Raw genomic sequence first — 17,896 nt, forward strand, 5'->3', positions numbered from 1 at the left:
GATCTCCTGTTGAGTTCGTAGGTGTTCAGAATGGTTTGATCCCTATTCAGCTGAATTCCTGAGACCAGACGAAATCTAGGTCTCCTACTCCTCCGCCATCTTGCTCTGCTCCATCCCTATGCTATATTTTTCATTTGGAAGGAGAGGAGAAAAATAAAGCTAGAAATCTCAGAGCAGCTAAAGGGCAAGATGTTTGGTTTAAGGAGCCTTTTGGCATGCAGGTCAGCCTGGAGAGTGGAGAGCTAAAATGTTCTGTTTGAAAAGATGAGGACAAATGGTAGCAGAATAAGGGCTCCCCAAAGATATCCAGGTCCTAATCCATGGAATCTGTGAATGTTACATGGCAAAATGGACTTTGCAGATCTGCATAAGAATCTTGAGATGGGAGCAGGAGGGGAAGAATGAAGGGGGGGAAATCGGAGGGGGAGATGAACCATGAGAGACGATGGACTCTGAAAAACAGACTGAGGGTTCTAGAGGGGAGGGGGGTGGGGGGATGGGTTAGCCTGGTGATGGGTATTGGGGAGGGCACGTTCTGCATGGAGCACTGGGTGTTATGCACAAGCAATGAATCATGGAAGACCACATCAAAAACTAATGATGTAATGTATGGTGATTAACATAACAATAAAAATTTTAAAAAATTTTAAAAAAAGAATCTTGAGATGGGGAGAATTATCCTGGATTATCTGAATGGTTCAGTGTAATCATAAGGGTCCTTATAAATGGAGGAGATGTGACAAGAGAAGCAGAGGTCAGAGTGATGCAGTTTGAGAAAGACTTGACCTGCCCTTGCTGGCTTTGAAGAGAGGGGAATGGGGCCATGAGACAAGGCATGTGGGCAAGCTGTATAGTTAGAAAAGGCAAGGAAATGGATTCTCCCCTAGAGAATGGTACAAATTGTCAGATAATAACCTTGTGCTATTTAAAGCCACTTAAGTTTGTGGAAATGTGTTATAACAACAGTAGGAAACTAATACAGGGGTATGAGTTTAAAAGGAGTCTAACAAGAAGAAAATTCAGGAAAAAAATGAAGGAGTAAGGAGAAGCAAACCAACTCTTCAAGAAGCAAGGGGGCTGAGAAACGTGGCTAGAGGCTAAAACTTGCAGGGAAAACACGGCCAGTGAGAAATTCCCAGGGATGGGACAGCTAAGGGATTTGTCTGAACTGTCTGCTGTGCTCAGTGTTAAAATATTGCACCCACTTTGTCCTTTGCTTGCTGTCTTCAGTTACTACTGGAGCTCTGGTGTTTCATCCAAAGGCTCTTCTGAGCAGTCACTCTTACCTTGCAAAACCTAGAAGTCACACTGTTATAGGCCACTTCTGAGGATATAAAGTAGAAAAAAATAAGAGATCTTTAAACACTCAGAGGTATGTGAGGTTAGAAATTTGTTCTCTTTTAAATGTTATTTCAGTAAGACCTCTTTCCTCAGTGCAGTGGGTTGAGTAGTGTCCCCTCAAAGTTTGTGTCCATCTGGAACCTTAGAATGGGGCCTTATTTGGGGGCACCCTGGGTGGCTCAGTCAGTTGAGTGTCTGACTCTTGGTTTCAGCTCAGGTCATTATCTCAGGGTTGTGAGATCCCACCGCTGAATGCAGAGCCTGCTTGAGATGCTTTCTCCTCCCTGTTCCCCCCCCTTTACTCCTCCCCCTGCTCATTCTCTCTCTCTCTCATGAATAAATAAACAAATAAATAAATAAATAAAATCTTTAAAAAAAGAGAATGGGACCTTATTTGGAAATAGGGTCTTTACAGATGCAATTAATTAAGGATCTTGTGGTGGAATCATGCTGGACATAAGGTGGGCCATAAATCCAATGACTGGTGAGGACATACAGGGACATATGGTTTTCTACCATGTGAAGACAGAAGCTGAGATTGGAAAGATATATATATATATGTCCAGGAACAGTAAGAGCCACCAGAAGCTGGAAATGGCAAGGAAAGAATCTCTCCTAGACCCTTTAAAGGGAGGATAGCCCTACCAATACCTTGATTTGGGTCTTCTGGCTTCCAGAATTGTGAGAAAATAAATTTCTGTTGGAAACCACCAAGTTCATAGAAATCTTATGGCAGCCCGAGGAAACTAATACACTCATTAAATGAGGAAGATGAAATAGATAATATCTACTAAATTTCTCTTCTGGCAACAAAGTTCCAGGAAGCATTGAGTCTATGAATCAGCTGTTGTGCATTATAGTGATTTTTTTATCTAATTAGGGAAAGAGAATTAACTGTCATTGAAAGATTCATATGTCACACTTAAGGTAATTTCACGAATGCCCAATGCATTAGACTTTATTGTCCTCATTTTACAAATGAGGAACCTAAGGCTCAGAGAGGTTAAGTCATTTGCATACATTTGCAGGTTACTAAGTGTTGAATTTTTAAGTCCGACAGCAGTGCTACGGGCAGTACTCTCTGCTTTCCTGCAGGCTTCTGCCTGGAAGAAATTCTCTTGGCCATCTAATGCTTTACTCTATTAAGGCTGAGGCCTTAACTGGGTTTAGATGCTGTTTAATATGTCTCTAACGAGATTATACTATGATCTGGCATTGAAATGAACAGTTATTGTTTCACAGAAAAACATGGTAACAAGAAATGGAGTATAAATTTGATATTAGTGATGAAAATGTGTATTGTTGGGAAACTGACCATGGTCTAGATGTTCTTGCAAAGCAACAACTGAGGAAGAAACTCACAGGGAGATGAAGCTAGACTATATTTTGTTCCTGAAATACATACTAAAGGATTACTTACCAATGCCAAGTCATGCAACTGAAGACAAGAGAAATTGCCAAAGCACTCACAATAAATGAAAGAAATTTCAAAACAGTAAGAGGCTGGTGTAACCAACTTCATGCCTGATCAAGACTGCTATTAAAGTGTGGATTATCAGTTTGTCAAAAACTTCCAATGTGTTGGAGGCTGTTAAATTTCTGGGGACAAGTGATTCAATTAAAGAGAAAAGGAAACCATGAACTTAGTCAAATAGGAAATGCTGAGAAAATCCCAGTGTCCTTTGACATGCCTGTCAGTGCCAAGGGTACTAATATGATCACTATCAAGTACATAGATTACAAAATGTAGCATTTCAACATAATGCCATGTCTAATGTCAAATGGTTAAAACTTGCCACCATATTTAATTTTAAACAACAAAATCAAACTGAATGTGGGAAACAGAATTGCAGCCCCCGGGGCCCTCACCTTCAGTTGTCATATCCATGAATGTGTTACATTTCATGGCCAAAGAAACTTGCACATGCAATTAATCAGTTGATGTTAAAATAGGGAAATCATTCCAGATTACCTAGGTGCCCCAATCTAATCACAAGCCCTTAAAAACTTAAGGGCTTTCTTCTAGTTGAGGACAGAAAAGGAAGCCAGAGAGATGCAGCCGATAAGGGAAGTCAGAGACTTAAAACACAAGCAGGATTCCACACATATTGCTGGCTTAAATATAGAGGGGGCCACATGTCAAGGAAACCAAGACCTCAGTGCTACAATTACAAGGAGTTGAATTCTTCCAACAACAACAAGCTTGATTCTTCCCCAGAAGCCCCAGAGGAGAATGCAATTCTGTCAGCACCTTGATGTTGCTCTTGTGAGATCCTGAGCAGCAATTCCAGCTATGCCATGACAAACTTCTGATCTCCAGAATTGTGAGATAATAAAAGGGTATTGTTCCAAGCTGCTAATTTTGTAGTAGTTTGTTGTGCAGAAATAGGAAACTAAGGAACTATTAGTGCATGAGTTTGAACCCAATCTCATCTGAGAATGAAATTGAATTCAGTGATGTGAACACAGACACAGATAAATACATGGCAGCTGAGCTGGTGAAGGAGTGATGCATAGCCAGCCATGTAGAACAGATGACCAGGAGCCCTCCATAACCTTCAAATTATGTTAGGTCTTGATGCAGTTTTAGACATGTGGCTGCACAGTTAAAGAATCATTGATGGCATGACTGGACAACAGCAACCCCTTAAAATTTCTGGCAACAAACCAACTGAAGATCACTGGAGGGAAGACTATGAGTCTGGTTTTGTCTAAAAACTTTCCAGTGATACTTCCTACTAAGTTCAACAGAACGCCAGCATCAAAACTTGCAGGAGGGTGCTGGTGATTTGGAAGAGAGTCCCGGAGATGACACTAGAGCCCTCTTGTAAGAAATGCTGCATCCGGGTGCCTGGGTGGCTCAGTTGGTTAAGCGACTGCCTTCAGCTCAGGTCATGATCCTGGAGTCCCAGGATCGAGTCCCACATCGGGCTCCCTGCTCAGCAGGGAGTCTGCTTCTCCCTCTGACCCTCTTCCCTCTTATGCTATCTCTCATTCTCTCTCTCAAATAAATAAATAAAATCTTAAAAAAAGAAATGCTGCATCTTCTACATCCTGATAGCTCAGAGGATGTTATCTGCAAACATTGATGACTCCATATTGAAAAGTGATTCAGAAGAGCGACACTGAATTTGAGGAAATTTTAGAAATGTCTTAGTCAATTTATTTTACTTATAATTTTTCCTTTTATATATAATTAACTTGTATAGTTTAAATTTTCCCTCAAGAATGGCATATCATAACATTTATGTCTAATCTAAAAGATCTTTTAAAATAAAATTAAAATAGTGTAAGTGATAAGAACAAATTGCCTCATAGCATTTTTTGTCTTTTTTTACTGATTCAAAAATAACAATGCATCTTACAATCGATGGTATTGTAGATTCCATCAAATAATATGACCCTTACACACATTGTTTTTCCTGTGGCTTTTCTACCCCTCAGCTCATTTACACCTACCCCTGAGGGTATATATATCTCAACTTTGAGAAGCACCTTAGGGGACCTTTAGGGTTTCTTTCAGTTTTTAGACTGGACAGCCCTCTGATTCTTCTCAATATTAGTTTTCTGTATTACATTTTTTAGGTCAGAATATTGAAACTTATGTTTCAATGCCTTATTGATTTTTTTTCCTTTCTTTAGAGTTCTGTGTAGATCTAGTTTTGCAAACAAATTATTCCTCCCAGCAGTGGTTTGCAAGCATTCCTTACTCCTCTGTAACTCTTTCCTTCAGGCTTCCAGCCCCGATGGCCCAAATCTGGCCAGTTTTTAAAAGGGAACTGACTTCCATAAGATGTGACTATAATGAGACAGAAGTACAGGATGAGCTCTAAGATTGGTTCATGAGTCTGTAAGTAAGACTCCCAGAGATGTTCTTTGTTCTTGTCCAGCAGCAATGATATATTTGGGAATAAACTTGGAATAGACCATCTTAACCTAAAAAGACTAAGAATGATGACAGAGGATTTTGTTTATTCACTTTTTTGTGATTGTACCCTGCAGTCATATGGTACATTTTACAACCCTGAGATGTACCTGACCCAGGTGAGATGATCTCTAGCACCTATCCACATTATGAATAGGAGTGGGCTTATGTTTCCAGAAAGTGTGATGTAACCCACCTTCGCCTGGACTTTGCTATTTAACCCTGATGAGGATTTTAGGAATCAGAAATTCTGCTTCTACCTTGAAGAAAGTTGTTAAATGTCTTCCCTGTGAGTCCTACTGTGCCAATTTCTTTGGGTATCCTTTAGATGGTGACTTTCAACCTTTTTAATTACAATGTAGAACAAAAGATATATTTTATATCCAAATCTAGTTAATGCATATAAATACACACAAAAATGTACACATACTTATCAAAAGCAAGTTTTATGAAACTATGCTTACCTTTGCTATGTATTTGCTATGTATTCTGATGTATTCTGTTCTTTTAAAAACAACCTGCTGTCCTAACTCATAAAGTTGATTTCATGATTCACTAATTTGCTGTGACCCACAGTTTGAAAAACACAGCTTTAGATGCATAAGCCTTGTTTGATTCATATATGTAGTATGTGTGGCCTGAATCGATGCCTATATTTGTTATTTTTAATTTATTTTTAAATTTAAATTTAATTTAATTTATTTTTAAATATGGTGGTCATATGAAACATACAACCCATGGTATTGTAGATTCCATCAAATAATATGACCCTTACACACATTGTTTTTCCTGTGGCTTTTCTACCCCTTCAAAAATTTTTTCACTCAAATATATGTTGTGCTTCAAATCTGGCACCTTGGAGAGTGTTTTCCTTGTGTAAGTTTTGTATACCACTATTTAGTACAAGTGAATGAAATGTGTTACATAATCTGTTGATAAAGTCGACACTCTTTCTTTAAGCACTTTGAATATGTCATTCAGTGACCTTCTGGACTCCATGGTTTCTGATCATGGAGCTCTTAATCTTACTGAGAATCACTTGTATGTGATGAATCACATTTCTTTTGTTGCTTTTAAAAGATTCTTTCTTTGTCACTGGTTTTCAGCAGTTTAGTCAGGATGTGTGTAGGTGTTGGTCCTTTTGAGTTTATCCTACTTGGAATTTGTTGAGCTTTTTGAATGTATAGATTAATATTTCTTTAACCAAACATGGGAAGTTTTTAACCATTATTTTTCAAATATTCTTTCTGCCCCCTTTCCTCTCTCCTGTTTTTCGAAGACTCCTGTAATGTTCATATGCTTGATGGTGTCTCACATGTCTCTGAGACTCTACCCAATTTCTGCCTCTCAAATCAGATATTCTCAATTAAGCTATCTTCAACTTTGGTGATTTTCTCTTCTGGCTTCTCAATCCTTCCGTTGAACCCTCTTAGTGAATTTTTCATTTCAGTTATTGCATTTTTCAATTCTAGAACTTCTTTTTATTCTTTTTTATAATTTCTAACTCTTTGTTAATATTCTGTGTTTGTTGAGACATTGTTTCCTTATTTTCCTGTAGTTCTTTAGATTTGGTTCCCTTTGGTGTTTTGAATATATTTGTAATAGCTCAATTAAAGTCTTTTTCTAGTAAGTCCAACATCTGGACTTACTCAGGGATGGATGGTTTCTGTTGACTGCTTTTTTTCCTGTGTACTTTCCCATTTTTTTGTATGTCTCAGTTATTTTTTGGTTGAAAACCAAATATTTTAAATAACATAGTGTGGAAACTGGAGATCAGATTCACTTCCCACTCACTCCATCTAGGGTTTGTTGTTGCTTCTATTTGTTGCTGTTATTGTTGTTACTACTGTTTGTAGTTCAGTGACTTTCCTGAACTATTCTTTGTTGTGTGTGGCAACTGAATTCTCTGCTTGGTTAGCTTCTTATCAGCAAATGACTGGACATAGCTTTCCTTAAAAGCCTTGAGCCAGTAAATTGTCCAGCCTCGCTGAGGGTATCTGTATGCATGTGGGTGATACCTTCAATTCTCTGAGGGGAAGTTTACATAGCTTTCACTTTCTGCTTACACAGAGCTTCAAGGTCAGCCAGAAGTAAGGACTTAGGGCCTTCTTAGGTCTTTGCTGGGCATACATACAACTCTGCAAATGAGTGTGCCCTTCTAGATTTCCAGGAATATGTCAGAGCTTTTCAAAACCCCCTAGGAATATCTCATTTCCATGCTACTTCTTTCAAGTTTTCTAGTCCACTTCCTGTTAGTTGCAACTTTTATCCCTGCCTACAGCAGTTGCAGTGTTAAACAATTGCTGCTGGTTTTTTCCCCAAATGCCCTGAAGTGAAGGCTGTTCTCAGTGAGCAAGCCCCAAGTCAGGTCGAATAAAGACAAGCTCTGTGAGTGGAGGTTTCTAATGGAGCTGCCAAACAGGTCAAATAATGACAGCACTCTGGGGACTGGACTTTTAGGGAGCTCCAAATCTGTTCTCCCTCTGCCAGTGGCTGCTAGGCTGCTGGTTTTCACAGCTTGCATGATTATGTAGCTCTTGGTCTTCTAGCTACCCTAGAGTTGGGGAGAGGGAGACAGGAATAAAGTCTGTGAAAATGACCCCCCCAAAAAAACTTGCTGTCCTTACAGAAATTCAACTGTTCTTCTTGAATAAATACTCCTCAGAATTTTGCAAGCCTTTCCTTAATTTTCAGAGTTCTCAAAAAGTTGATTTTGACAATTTTTGCTAGTGTTCTTCCTACTTTTATGGAGGAACAAGTTTTCAGTGGCCCTTAGTCTGCCCATTTGGAAGACAATCCTCTTCTTTTTACCTTCTTTTTAATTTCTCTTACCTAGAGGGAGAGGAAACGATAGACAAACTCACACACGGGTATAAGACAAAACATTTCCACAGTATGTGACGAATATATTTTTTTTTCCTACTTTTTTTCTTCATGGATCTCCTTTCTTCTGTGCTAGAAAGCATGTGCTAGGAAGCCCATGATGGGTGTTTTGTATGAATAAAAAGATGATACCTATTCTGATTTCAAGAAAATGAAGAAAACCTTTAAAATATTAAAAATTAAGGGGCACCTGGGTGGCTCAGTCATTAAGTGTCTGCCTTCCGCTCAGGTCATGGTCCCAGGGCCCTGGGATCAAGCCCCACATTGGGCTCCCTGCTCGGCAGGGAGCCTGCTTCTCCCTCTCCCACTCACCCTGCTTGTGTCCCTGCTCTCGCTGTCTCTCTCTCTGTCAAATAAATAAATAAAATCTTTAAAAATAAATAAAATAAAATAAAATGTTAAAAATTAAAACAGCACTGTCACCACCACCCCCAGTCATCTTGAAACAGAAGCAAGATTTGTGTTGCTATGTCACTTCCTTTAAAACAAGAACTTTAGGACATTCTTCTTGACTACTGTCTAGCAAATTCAGGGCTGCTGAACCTCATGATGCCAATATTTAATGTTGCTAATTGAAGAAGAGAGATGCAGATGGCCCAGGAGTCTCATTTTTATCCCCTTTCCATTGTCTAGAAAAGAGATGGTTCAGCAGATCTGAGTTAGCTCAGCAGAAGACAAGACTGGTACCAGAGACTGAACTCTGAGGCTCCCTCTTGGTATAAAGGCTAGTTCTTTACCAGGAAGCTCTATTGTTGCAGAGTCAAGTGTATATTTCTGATTCCTTTCCCTAAAAATATACAGAGTGTTATGAGATTGGAGTGTTTCCACTGAAACATTTTATATCTGACCTATGCATACCTCCCAAGGAGCTATGTCACTTTGATACTTCTGGGCTCATGTTTCCCCCCTAAATAACCCTATATTATAAATATCCTCCCTGACATAGTGGTGTATGTGTCCATGTACCATTTGCATGATGCTAATTATAAGAATTAAACATCAATGAAAGAGAGGAAACATTTTAAAAAGCAGTCATATGTCTTCCAAAATCTTAAGAAAGTCAAGAACACATATTTCTCAAGTATCTAACCTTTATCTCTTAAACATATGTAATTTCTATCTTTTCTTTTTCCTACCTTTGAACATGAAGACTCAAATGAAAGACAACCCCTCTCATTACCCTTGTTTATTTTGGACCAATGGGCTTGTCACTCTAGAAAAACTGTCACAGAGGAGAAGAAAGCTATAAAAATGTTCTGTGGACAGCAAGGCACATGAATAAGTACTGAGATCAAACATAATAAAGTAGCTTATGGAGGTCAACTGTCTCTTAGGTTGATGCTATGCAGTAAACAGAATTATGGCAACTTGAAAGCCTTCATGATTGGTTTTTATATTTGACTCTTATTTTTGTAGGTCTCTTATTTATCATGCTTGAGTTAATATTTTAACACTTTGAGTCCACTTCTCCTTTCTTGCTGTGTAGACATATGTCTGGGACTTGTTGGGAAGTTATGTCCTCAAAAATGGAAGAACAGATGCATACAGTTGGCCACAGCACCCCCAAAGAGAGATATGGTGGGGCTACTTGAAACATCTAGCGGGATAGGAATTTTAACTGTGCTCTATTATCAACAATTTTGCCAGCTAGCACATTTTCTCTTCAGCACATCTCCAAATATGACAATGATGCCACAGTCAAAAACAGTTAACATCTCTCCTGCCCCGGGAAAGAAGCAGTTAAACAGAGCATGTCTCACCTTAGTGTTTTTAAAAAAAAGAAAAATCTTTGCGATATAAGGAATTGATTTTTATTGAGAGCTTTTTATGTGCCATGCATTCATCAAGGTTATATTATTGTATCCTCAAATCATCTCTGTACAACGAATTTTATTTCCCTTATTTTCCATTATGGAAACTAAGAGTTATTAAAATTTTATTTGTAGTCTCACAACTAGGAAATGTTGGACCAAGATATGAAAAACCGTTCCAGATTGGCTTGGCTGTGAAACCAAGCAGTTGTCACTATATGATGCTAAATTGTAGACATCAACCACTCACAGTGATGCCATCTGACACCCATCCGAGAGTCACAAGACTCTTCTCCAAAGTGACACCAACTCCTGCAGGTGATAAATCTTATCATTCTAATTGCACAACTTGAGGAAATGAAGGACAGAAAGTGTGTTCTTTGGTCTCCATGTCTTAATTTCTAGTAACAAAGGATGCTTAAAACAGGAGAAATAAGAGTGTGATGAAGTATCCTCAGGCAAGACCTTAAAGGTAAGTCCATAAACAGGTCATGATAAGGTTTTGGAACTTCTGCAACTTAGAGCATCTTCCTCACCTACCCCCCTGTGACAATTGACAAGCTAGCTCTGCTTGCTAATTACATTCTCTCCCATTAATTTTTATGACTAAAAGATTTGTTTGGTAACCTTCAAAGATATACTGAAGCCAGTAGGGGGTTATTCATGTCCCAGTTATGGATATTTAAGACTGTCCTGCTGGGGTGCTAGCTTCGAGTTCCACTGGTATTGACTTAGTTCCTTAATCTCCTAAATCTCCTAGTTGAAAGACAACTTCAAATAATATTGCAGAGCTCGAGGCTTCAGGAAGGACCCAGGGATTGATAGGTTTACCTGACAGGAAAAAGTAAGGAATAGAATTTCTCTCTGTGAACCAAAGCTCAGAACGACCTCTAATCAATGAAACAAAATGGCAAATAGTATTAGGCACAGCCTATAGATCAAAAAAACAGTTTTTGTTTGCAAAACGGAAAAAAGAAATATCTGTCCTAAAGGGTTCTTGGAGTTCCTGTCTTGCTTCTTTGCCTTTCTGAATCCTGCCCCCACTGGATAATACTCAAGCTAGCAGAAGGCAATTCACAAACCCTCCTTGACAGTGAGAAAATAGATGTGCCTATGTTGACACTTCTGCTCCTAACCTAAAGATATATTTTTAGTTAATGGTCACAGTTTTGATTAATGATTGTTATAGCACATCAAGGAGAATATATTAATGTAGCCCTGAAAACGTTAAATTTGAGGTGACTGGAAATGACGAGGAAGAAATGTCCAGAAAGTGCTTGGATATATATGTAGGGAAGTCAGGACTCAATGGGCTGCTGGTGTAGATGTGGAGATCGTCAGTATATATTCGGTTGTGGATACAAAGTAGCTCCATGGGACCACACAGTATATTGGTTGGCCTCTTCCACTGTAGCCTTCTTGATCACTTCCACCATGTATCCTAAGTTTTAGTTCTAATATTTATAATATCAATACCGAAAACCTCACACTTCTAAAGCTTTACTCATGCTGTGGTTTTGTCTGGATTGTTTTTATGAACTTTTATTTCTACAAAGACCAGCTTAGACCGACTTCCTTTTGGGAAATAATTTTCCAAATACCATTCCCAACCCAAACAAAACTGACCTTTCTTTGCTCTGTTCCCATAATGTCTTGTACATTTTTCCATTAAAGCATTTATCACAAACTGTTGTCATTGTTTGTGAGCTCCCCAAAGGTGTGGTTCCTTTAGCTTCTTCCTATACCTTTTTCTGTAAAGGTAGGGGCAGGGCTGAGCTAGCTGACCATCCACACACAGATGGGTTCCCACTGCCAATTTATTTAAGCAACAAGGAAAAGACCTTTATTGGTGTGTTTATGCGATTTGCCCCATGACTGTCCAGCACTTAGTAGGGAGCATGGTCATTCTTGAAATAGCAAAGTCTTGGGAGTCTCTCGTGAAGACTAAACTCTAGGTTTGAGAACAAAAATGTCAATGCAGACACAGAATAATGATTAACATTATTTTATTCAGATATTTTGTCTTCTAATTTAGAGACTCGTTTTGAGAATTAATCCTTAAAAAAGTCTTAAGTGTATTTTCATATAGTTTTCTCTGTTTGAATCTTTAGCTAAGATAGGTTTTTCAGACAATTGAAGATGGTGAAGTTGCTTGTCCAGGGGTGTTTTATTTTGTCTTGTTTTGTTTTACTTGTATTGATTTCTTTCCTCCACTACTCTGCAACTCGTTGTCCTCAGGTTTATATCTTACTTCACTGGCCCTCACTTCAGGGGCAGTCACATTTCAGGAATTATGTGTTGTCTGTAATAGGGCAATTCTCTTTTATCCTTCCACTGTCAATATATTTGAGCTCATGAAGCTCTCTTTGAAGTCAGTGTGAGTCTCATATTTGGAAGCAAGATACCACTGAGAAAGAAGATTCTAAACTGCAGCCCTTTGAGGGAAACTTACTTTTTAAACCTGCATCTTCCTATGTACCTGGTTCTAGTAAAATACAATTGTGTAAAAGATTTCTTTACAATTTTCATGTTATTTTAAACAAGCCTCGCTCTTAGGGAGGTCTACTTTTTAAAGAGTTAAAATAAGCTAAGTGGTTAATTTTTACTTTTTAAGGAAGAGTCACTAAAGTTAAGTGACAACTGTATTTATTTTCCTTTTCTCAGACTCTTATTTCAAGGATTTTTTGGTCTGCTAGTTTTTTTTTCTTTAAGCCAGAATTTATTTTAACATCCCCACCTTAAGGGTCAAAATAATTTTATGATTTGAACATGAGAAGCTATTAAACATAGATATTAAAACATACAAACTTTGGAAGTATTTTAATGGTTTCTCAAAACTTCTGATTTTCAACAACAAATGAATGTTGTATAGAATTTTAAGCCATTTTTCCCCTCTCTATGGTGCACTGATGTACAGTAAATGTCTTGGTGAAATATACACAAACCCAGAAACACTCACACCAGACATCCACTTGCATGAGATGATCTGTAAGTGTCTTTTCCTTTTTGCTGAAAGAACGGTCAGGCCATCCCTATTCCCTATGTATAACAGACAAGGGTATGGGAGAAGCCAAAGGGGCTATTTAATGAGGAAACTTGCGGCAGTGTAGATAGACATAAACAATATGGCCTTGGGACCTAGGGACCAAAATACAATGCAGAGTGTGGGGGAGAGGATTCTTCCTTTACCCCATGAAACTTAAGCACCCTCAAGTGTCTGGTCTCCCTCAGGTGACTTCTAAGGCTTTGACAAGGGGCCTTGAGCGAAAGAATAAATCTCCCTAGAGACTAGGGGTGGGGAGAGGACTTAGAGGTGTCTGTGGTCTTGCAGTTATGCACATGGCAGCAAAGATCCACTGAACTGACATGATCTCACTTGCTCCCACAAACTACAGAGTAATCAATATTGATGTGTTTCCAAACTGCGGTAACTCTCCTTATCTTGGTTCTGGCCCAAACTGAAAATCTTAGTGCTGGATTTGATATCTCTAGTCAGATTTAGGGGGAGGCTCTAGAAAGTTGGCCAGTTCAATTTTGGATATTAATTTAAGCTTCCAATGACCTATTAACAAAAAAATAAGACCTGCTAGAAACTATCAACCCTGACTCTTCTGTAAGAACAAGATCTAGAACAAAGATGGTGGTCATCCTACCTCCATCCTGCTCAGACCTCATGGAGAGGACTATTCTGGACTGGCTTTCATAATCAAGAGGGCTATTACTCAGCAGGGGTACATGTAGGACAAGGATGATGAGAATAAGGAAGGCATGCCAGAGGAGAAGTCGCTGAAGGAATTAGAGCTGATTAGAAAAGAATGATCTTAGATGGAAGACTATGGGGAACATGTTAATTATTGCCAAACATTTCAAGGTCTGTCAGCTAATGAGATCCCATGGGACTGGGAGCAAAGGATGATTATTAGGAAGTAAGCTGCGCGGCCACAAAATGGAATGGGAATATTTTGGTAGGTAATGGGTTCCCTGTCACTAAAGACATTCAATTTGGTATTAGATGTCAGTTTGTCAGAGAGATTGAAACAGGGCCATTGTCAGCCCATACAGTGTCTCTGTGAGAATAGAAAAAGTACTCACTCTACATGGATGCAGCTGTAAGTCAACATGCACAACTAGGCTAGATTTTAACCCCCATTTGTTCCTTTTACAGGGCACCCCTATGCAGGGCAGAACCTGCATAACCACACATGGCTGTGTCCATTATCTTAACGTGTTCTGCTCCAACAGCAATCAATCAAAAGAGAGGAGGCCACACAGAATAAAAGAGCTCTCATCAACCAGAAGGAGTTGACCTATTGGACCTTAATGAAAGAACTGATCCTTTAAGCCAGATGTGTCCCTCAAGAAACAGAAATAATTTGGGCCCTTTCCTTTGTGGTTAAATTCATAATACTTCATTGCTGAAATGTACAAAGGCTACTGTCACATGAGGAATTTACTTTTGAAGCTATTAAAATGTAGATACTTTTTAAAAATATTCACTGCGGGCTAGAAAATATGTTAAGCACTTGTATAAATTATTACTTTAATCTGCCCAAAAAGTAGTAGTATTATACCCATTTTACAGATGAAGTGTAACCCAACTTGTCTGAGATCACTTTGCTAGGAAGAGGCAAAATAGGTATTTGAATCAGGTATATTTGACTCTAAAATTCATGGTCTTTCTCATAAAACAAAATTATCGTTTTGAAAAAAAGCAAGGTTTTCAGGGCGCCTGGGTGGCTTAGTCGGTTAAGCATCTGCCTTCAGCTCATGTCATGATCCCAGGGTCCTGGGATTGAGCCCTGTGTTGGGCCCCCTGCTCAGTGAGGAGTCTGCTTCTCCCTCTCCCACTCCTCCGGCTAGCAGTCTCTCTCTCTCTCTCTGTCAAATAAATAAATAAAATCTTAAAAAAAAAAAAAAAGCAAGGGTTTGAAAGCTCTAACTCAACATCATAATTCTGCATTACAGTAAAATTTTAAGATTTGGAAGGTTGAATTTGTGCAAAAGCCAGAATGTGATATAAATACTCAAGAGTGACAATCATCCTTCCTGCCATCTCTCTGAGCATTCTGTCACACTGGGCCTTACTTAGTTTGTACCCATGCACCATTAAACTGACGAAATGGAGAGGTGGTTTTCAGAACATCTGCTTGCACTGTTGCAGCTATAGGTTCACTAAAATCTCCCCTCCCTTCTGTAGCCTTACCCCATGACAACAGTCTCAGCGCTGCTTCCTCCCTTGCACTTCTTTTGCATTCCTGATCGGTACCGTTGACTTGGCAACTACTCAACACCGCATTTCTCATTTGAAATTTGAACTGAGCGCTTAAAGTGGTCATTGTATAAGTGTCATCTCCTCATCTAGGTGGAGACCTCCATGAGGGGAGAGACCATAGTTTATACTTCTTAGAAACCACCTCAACTGTGCTTACGTGCCGTGCCTTGCACAGAGTTGACTGTCTTATGTTGTCCTACAATTTTAGAGTGATTGCAGTACGTACGTAGCCTGAACTAAACCCAGTTCTAAGCATGTTTAGATTTAGAATGAATCTCCCATGAGCCCCTGTTCAGTAAGTGTTCTCATCATCATCTTCCTTGGGAATTTTTAAGTAGGGACCTATGGCCCTGGACGATGAAGTCCAATGTCTTTTCCTCCCTCTTCTTCTGACTGCATACAGTCTCAGACTGCAGTGTTTATGATTAGCAGTGTCTCCCTGAAACTCCTTGTATGTGGACTGCCACTCCCTTCTTTCCTGTAGGTGAGAACCTACTATTCTTGCTCTACTCCTACTCATTGATTCCTCTCCTGAGAGGCTACAGGGATGAATAACATCACCAGTAAATGTTACATTCACCAGACACAGACCAGCAGCCATTACAGATGATGTCTACGGATGGTGCTAAAGAATGCCTCTGCTTCCCAATTCTTCATGCATCCAGGGGCCTCTCTGTGCCCCAGATCCTCGGGATGGCACAAATTCCACACTGCGGCACATCGTTGCATAGTAACAATGGCTCGTGACAGTGGTTAGTGTTTTCCTTACATATAGGGCAGTTTAGATTAAAAAGTCGATAGAGTTCTTACTCTTCTTGCTGTGGTACCCTCACTCACGTGTCCTGGAACCTAGGATTCCACAGAGTGTGGTTTGGAAAATGTCTCCCCTGTAGACTTGCATTCATTTATGTAATTTCAGTTATCACCTGCCATGCCACAAACCTCACATCCTCCATGAAAATGTTCCTTGACGTCATGATTTTGAACAGTACTCAGTTTTGCATTTCCATAGCTCCTGGCAGTGCTCAGTTTGCACTTAGGGAAGAAGTGGTGGAAGGGAGGGAGGGGAGTAGGGAATCTTACTAATTCTTATGCCCTTTCTGTAAATTTGATGATTGTAGTGAACGTGATACAAGGGAAAGTTCACAAAATCATTTTGCATAAAATTCCTGTTCAAATCAAATATGGATGTAATTCAAATGATTAATGTTAGGGGTCAGTAGCATTAAAAAGAGTTTTCCGGTAAGATTTTGTAAGTAGGAAATGTGTTTTGTTAAGAAACTCTGAGACACACTGGAGAAGTAGTTACATAATTACTAGGATTACGCATGGTCTAGATCTGCTCTTTTGCTGCCTTTAAAATTTTGTAAACTCCTAATTTATTTCCTGATTTTTCCCCATTCTGGGGCTTAATTTTTCCCTGTGTCAAACATCCAGTCTGCTCAGTTAAGGGGTGTAGGTTTTGGGAGGTCAGTGGAATTTATTATGCTATGGTGTTAGCATCCTATTGTCAATTTCAGTCATTACTTGATTACTTACTTTATGTCTGTCGGCTTTGGCCTAAATACAACCTAGAGTGGTTCTCTGGATCACAGGGAATCTATTATTTTACATTACATCAGGTAGGTTTTTTTTGAAGTAGCTATTGATAATTACCTCGCTAGTCTGTTACTCAAGTCACTTATCCCTTCTTAAGGGGGATAGATAATCCTACTATGAGTATAATTTTATGAGATTTGCTTTCAAGCAAGTTTATGTTTCTCTGTTTTCTTACTGCCTGCTTTGGTTTTGATAGTTTCAAAGAAAGCATGGAGAAATCATCATATTCCGACTGGCTCATAAATAACAGTGTTGCTGAGCTCGTGGCTTCCACAGGTCTTCCAGTGAACATCAGTGATGCCTACCAGGATCCTCGCTTTGATGCCGAGGTAAGAGGAATATTCTCGTTGCAGTCTTAAGGTTCACTTGTCACAGTGGTGATGGTTTGCTGGTTGAAGCAAAAGAGGGACCATCATATAGATCGATAGCAACCCTTGAGTTTATAGGCAATTTTTTTTTTTGCATCTTTCCCCCGTGATCAGATTTTTAGCATTGCCTACTGTTGCGTAACAGAAAAACCTCCTCTCTACTCTGATTTGTGGCAAAATGGGTATCTGTTATGTATTAGTTTGATGCTCTTTTACAATTGGGTACATTTTATATTAAATGTACCCATATACAAGTACCCATGCCTTAACTCATGGACATTTTATATTAAACACAGTTTATATTAAACGATAATTATTGATAAAAATGCATATATAACATAGTTATTTCCCAATAGATGCTAGAACAACTACCATGTCTTTTAAAATTGCTCCCAAGAAATGGTAAATTGGTTTGTGTTATTGTTTAATGTTAATTTTGTAGGCACATTGTGCTCTATGCAGAATATATTAAAGCAGTATAGATTCTGACTTGCAAAAGTTTAAATTCTAAGTATCTACAGTATCATACAGATAAATTTACATGAATTTATAAAATGCGTGTGTGTGTGTGTGTGTATTCAATAAATTACACGTTTCCTATTCTACATTGCCAAGCTAAGATCTAAAGAGTAGCAAGAGTTTTTTGGCGAGGAAGGTGAGGAGATGTGTTCCAGGCAAAGCTGAGAGAGCATGGGGG

General features: G+C 39.0%; 1 protein-coding gene across 1 annotated transcript in view; it reads left to right on the top strand.

The window, feature by feature from the left end:
• The window catches only part of PDE11A (phosphodiesterase 11A), a 382,192-nt gene that overhangs the window by 174,261 nt on the left and 190,035 nt on the right, over positions 1 to 17,896 (top strand). Inside the window, exon 6 of the mRNA XM_025849540.2 lies at positions 17,028 to 17,160. Within this exon, the coding sequence (XP_025705325.1) occupies positions 17,028 to 17,160 (133 nt within the window). The remainder of the gene's footprint in view (positions 1 to 17,027; positions 17,161 to 17,896) is intronic.

Source organism: Callorhinus ursinus, unplaced genomic scaffold (genome assembly GCF_003265705.2).
Source record: "Callorhinus ursinus isolate GAN/ISIS: 27379988/994484 unplaced genomic scaffold, GSC_fseal_2.0 scaffold2, whole genome shotgun sequence".
NCBI classification, from domain to species: Eukaryota; Metazoa; Chordata; class Mammalia; order Carnivora; family Otariidae; genus Callorhinus; species Callorhinus ursinus.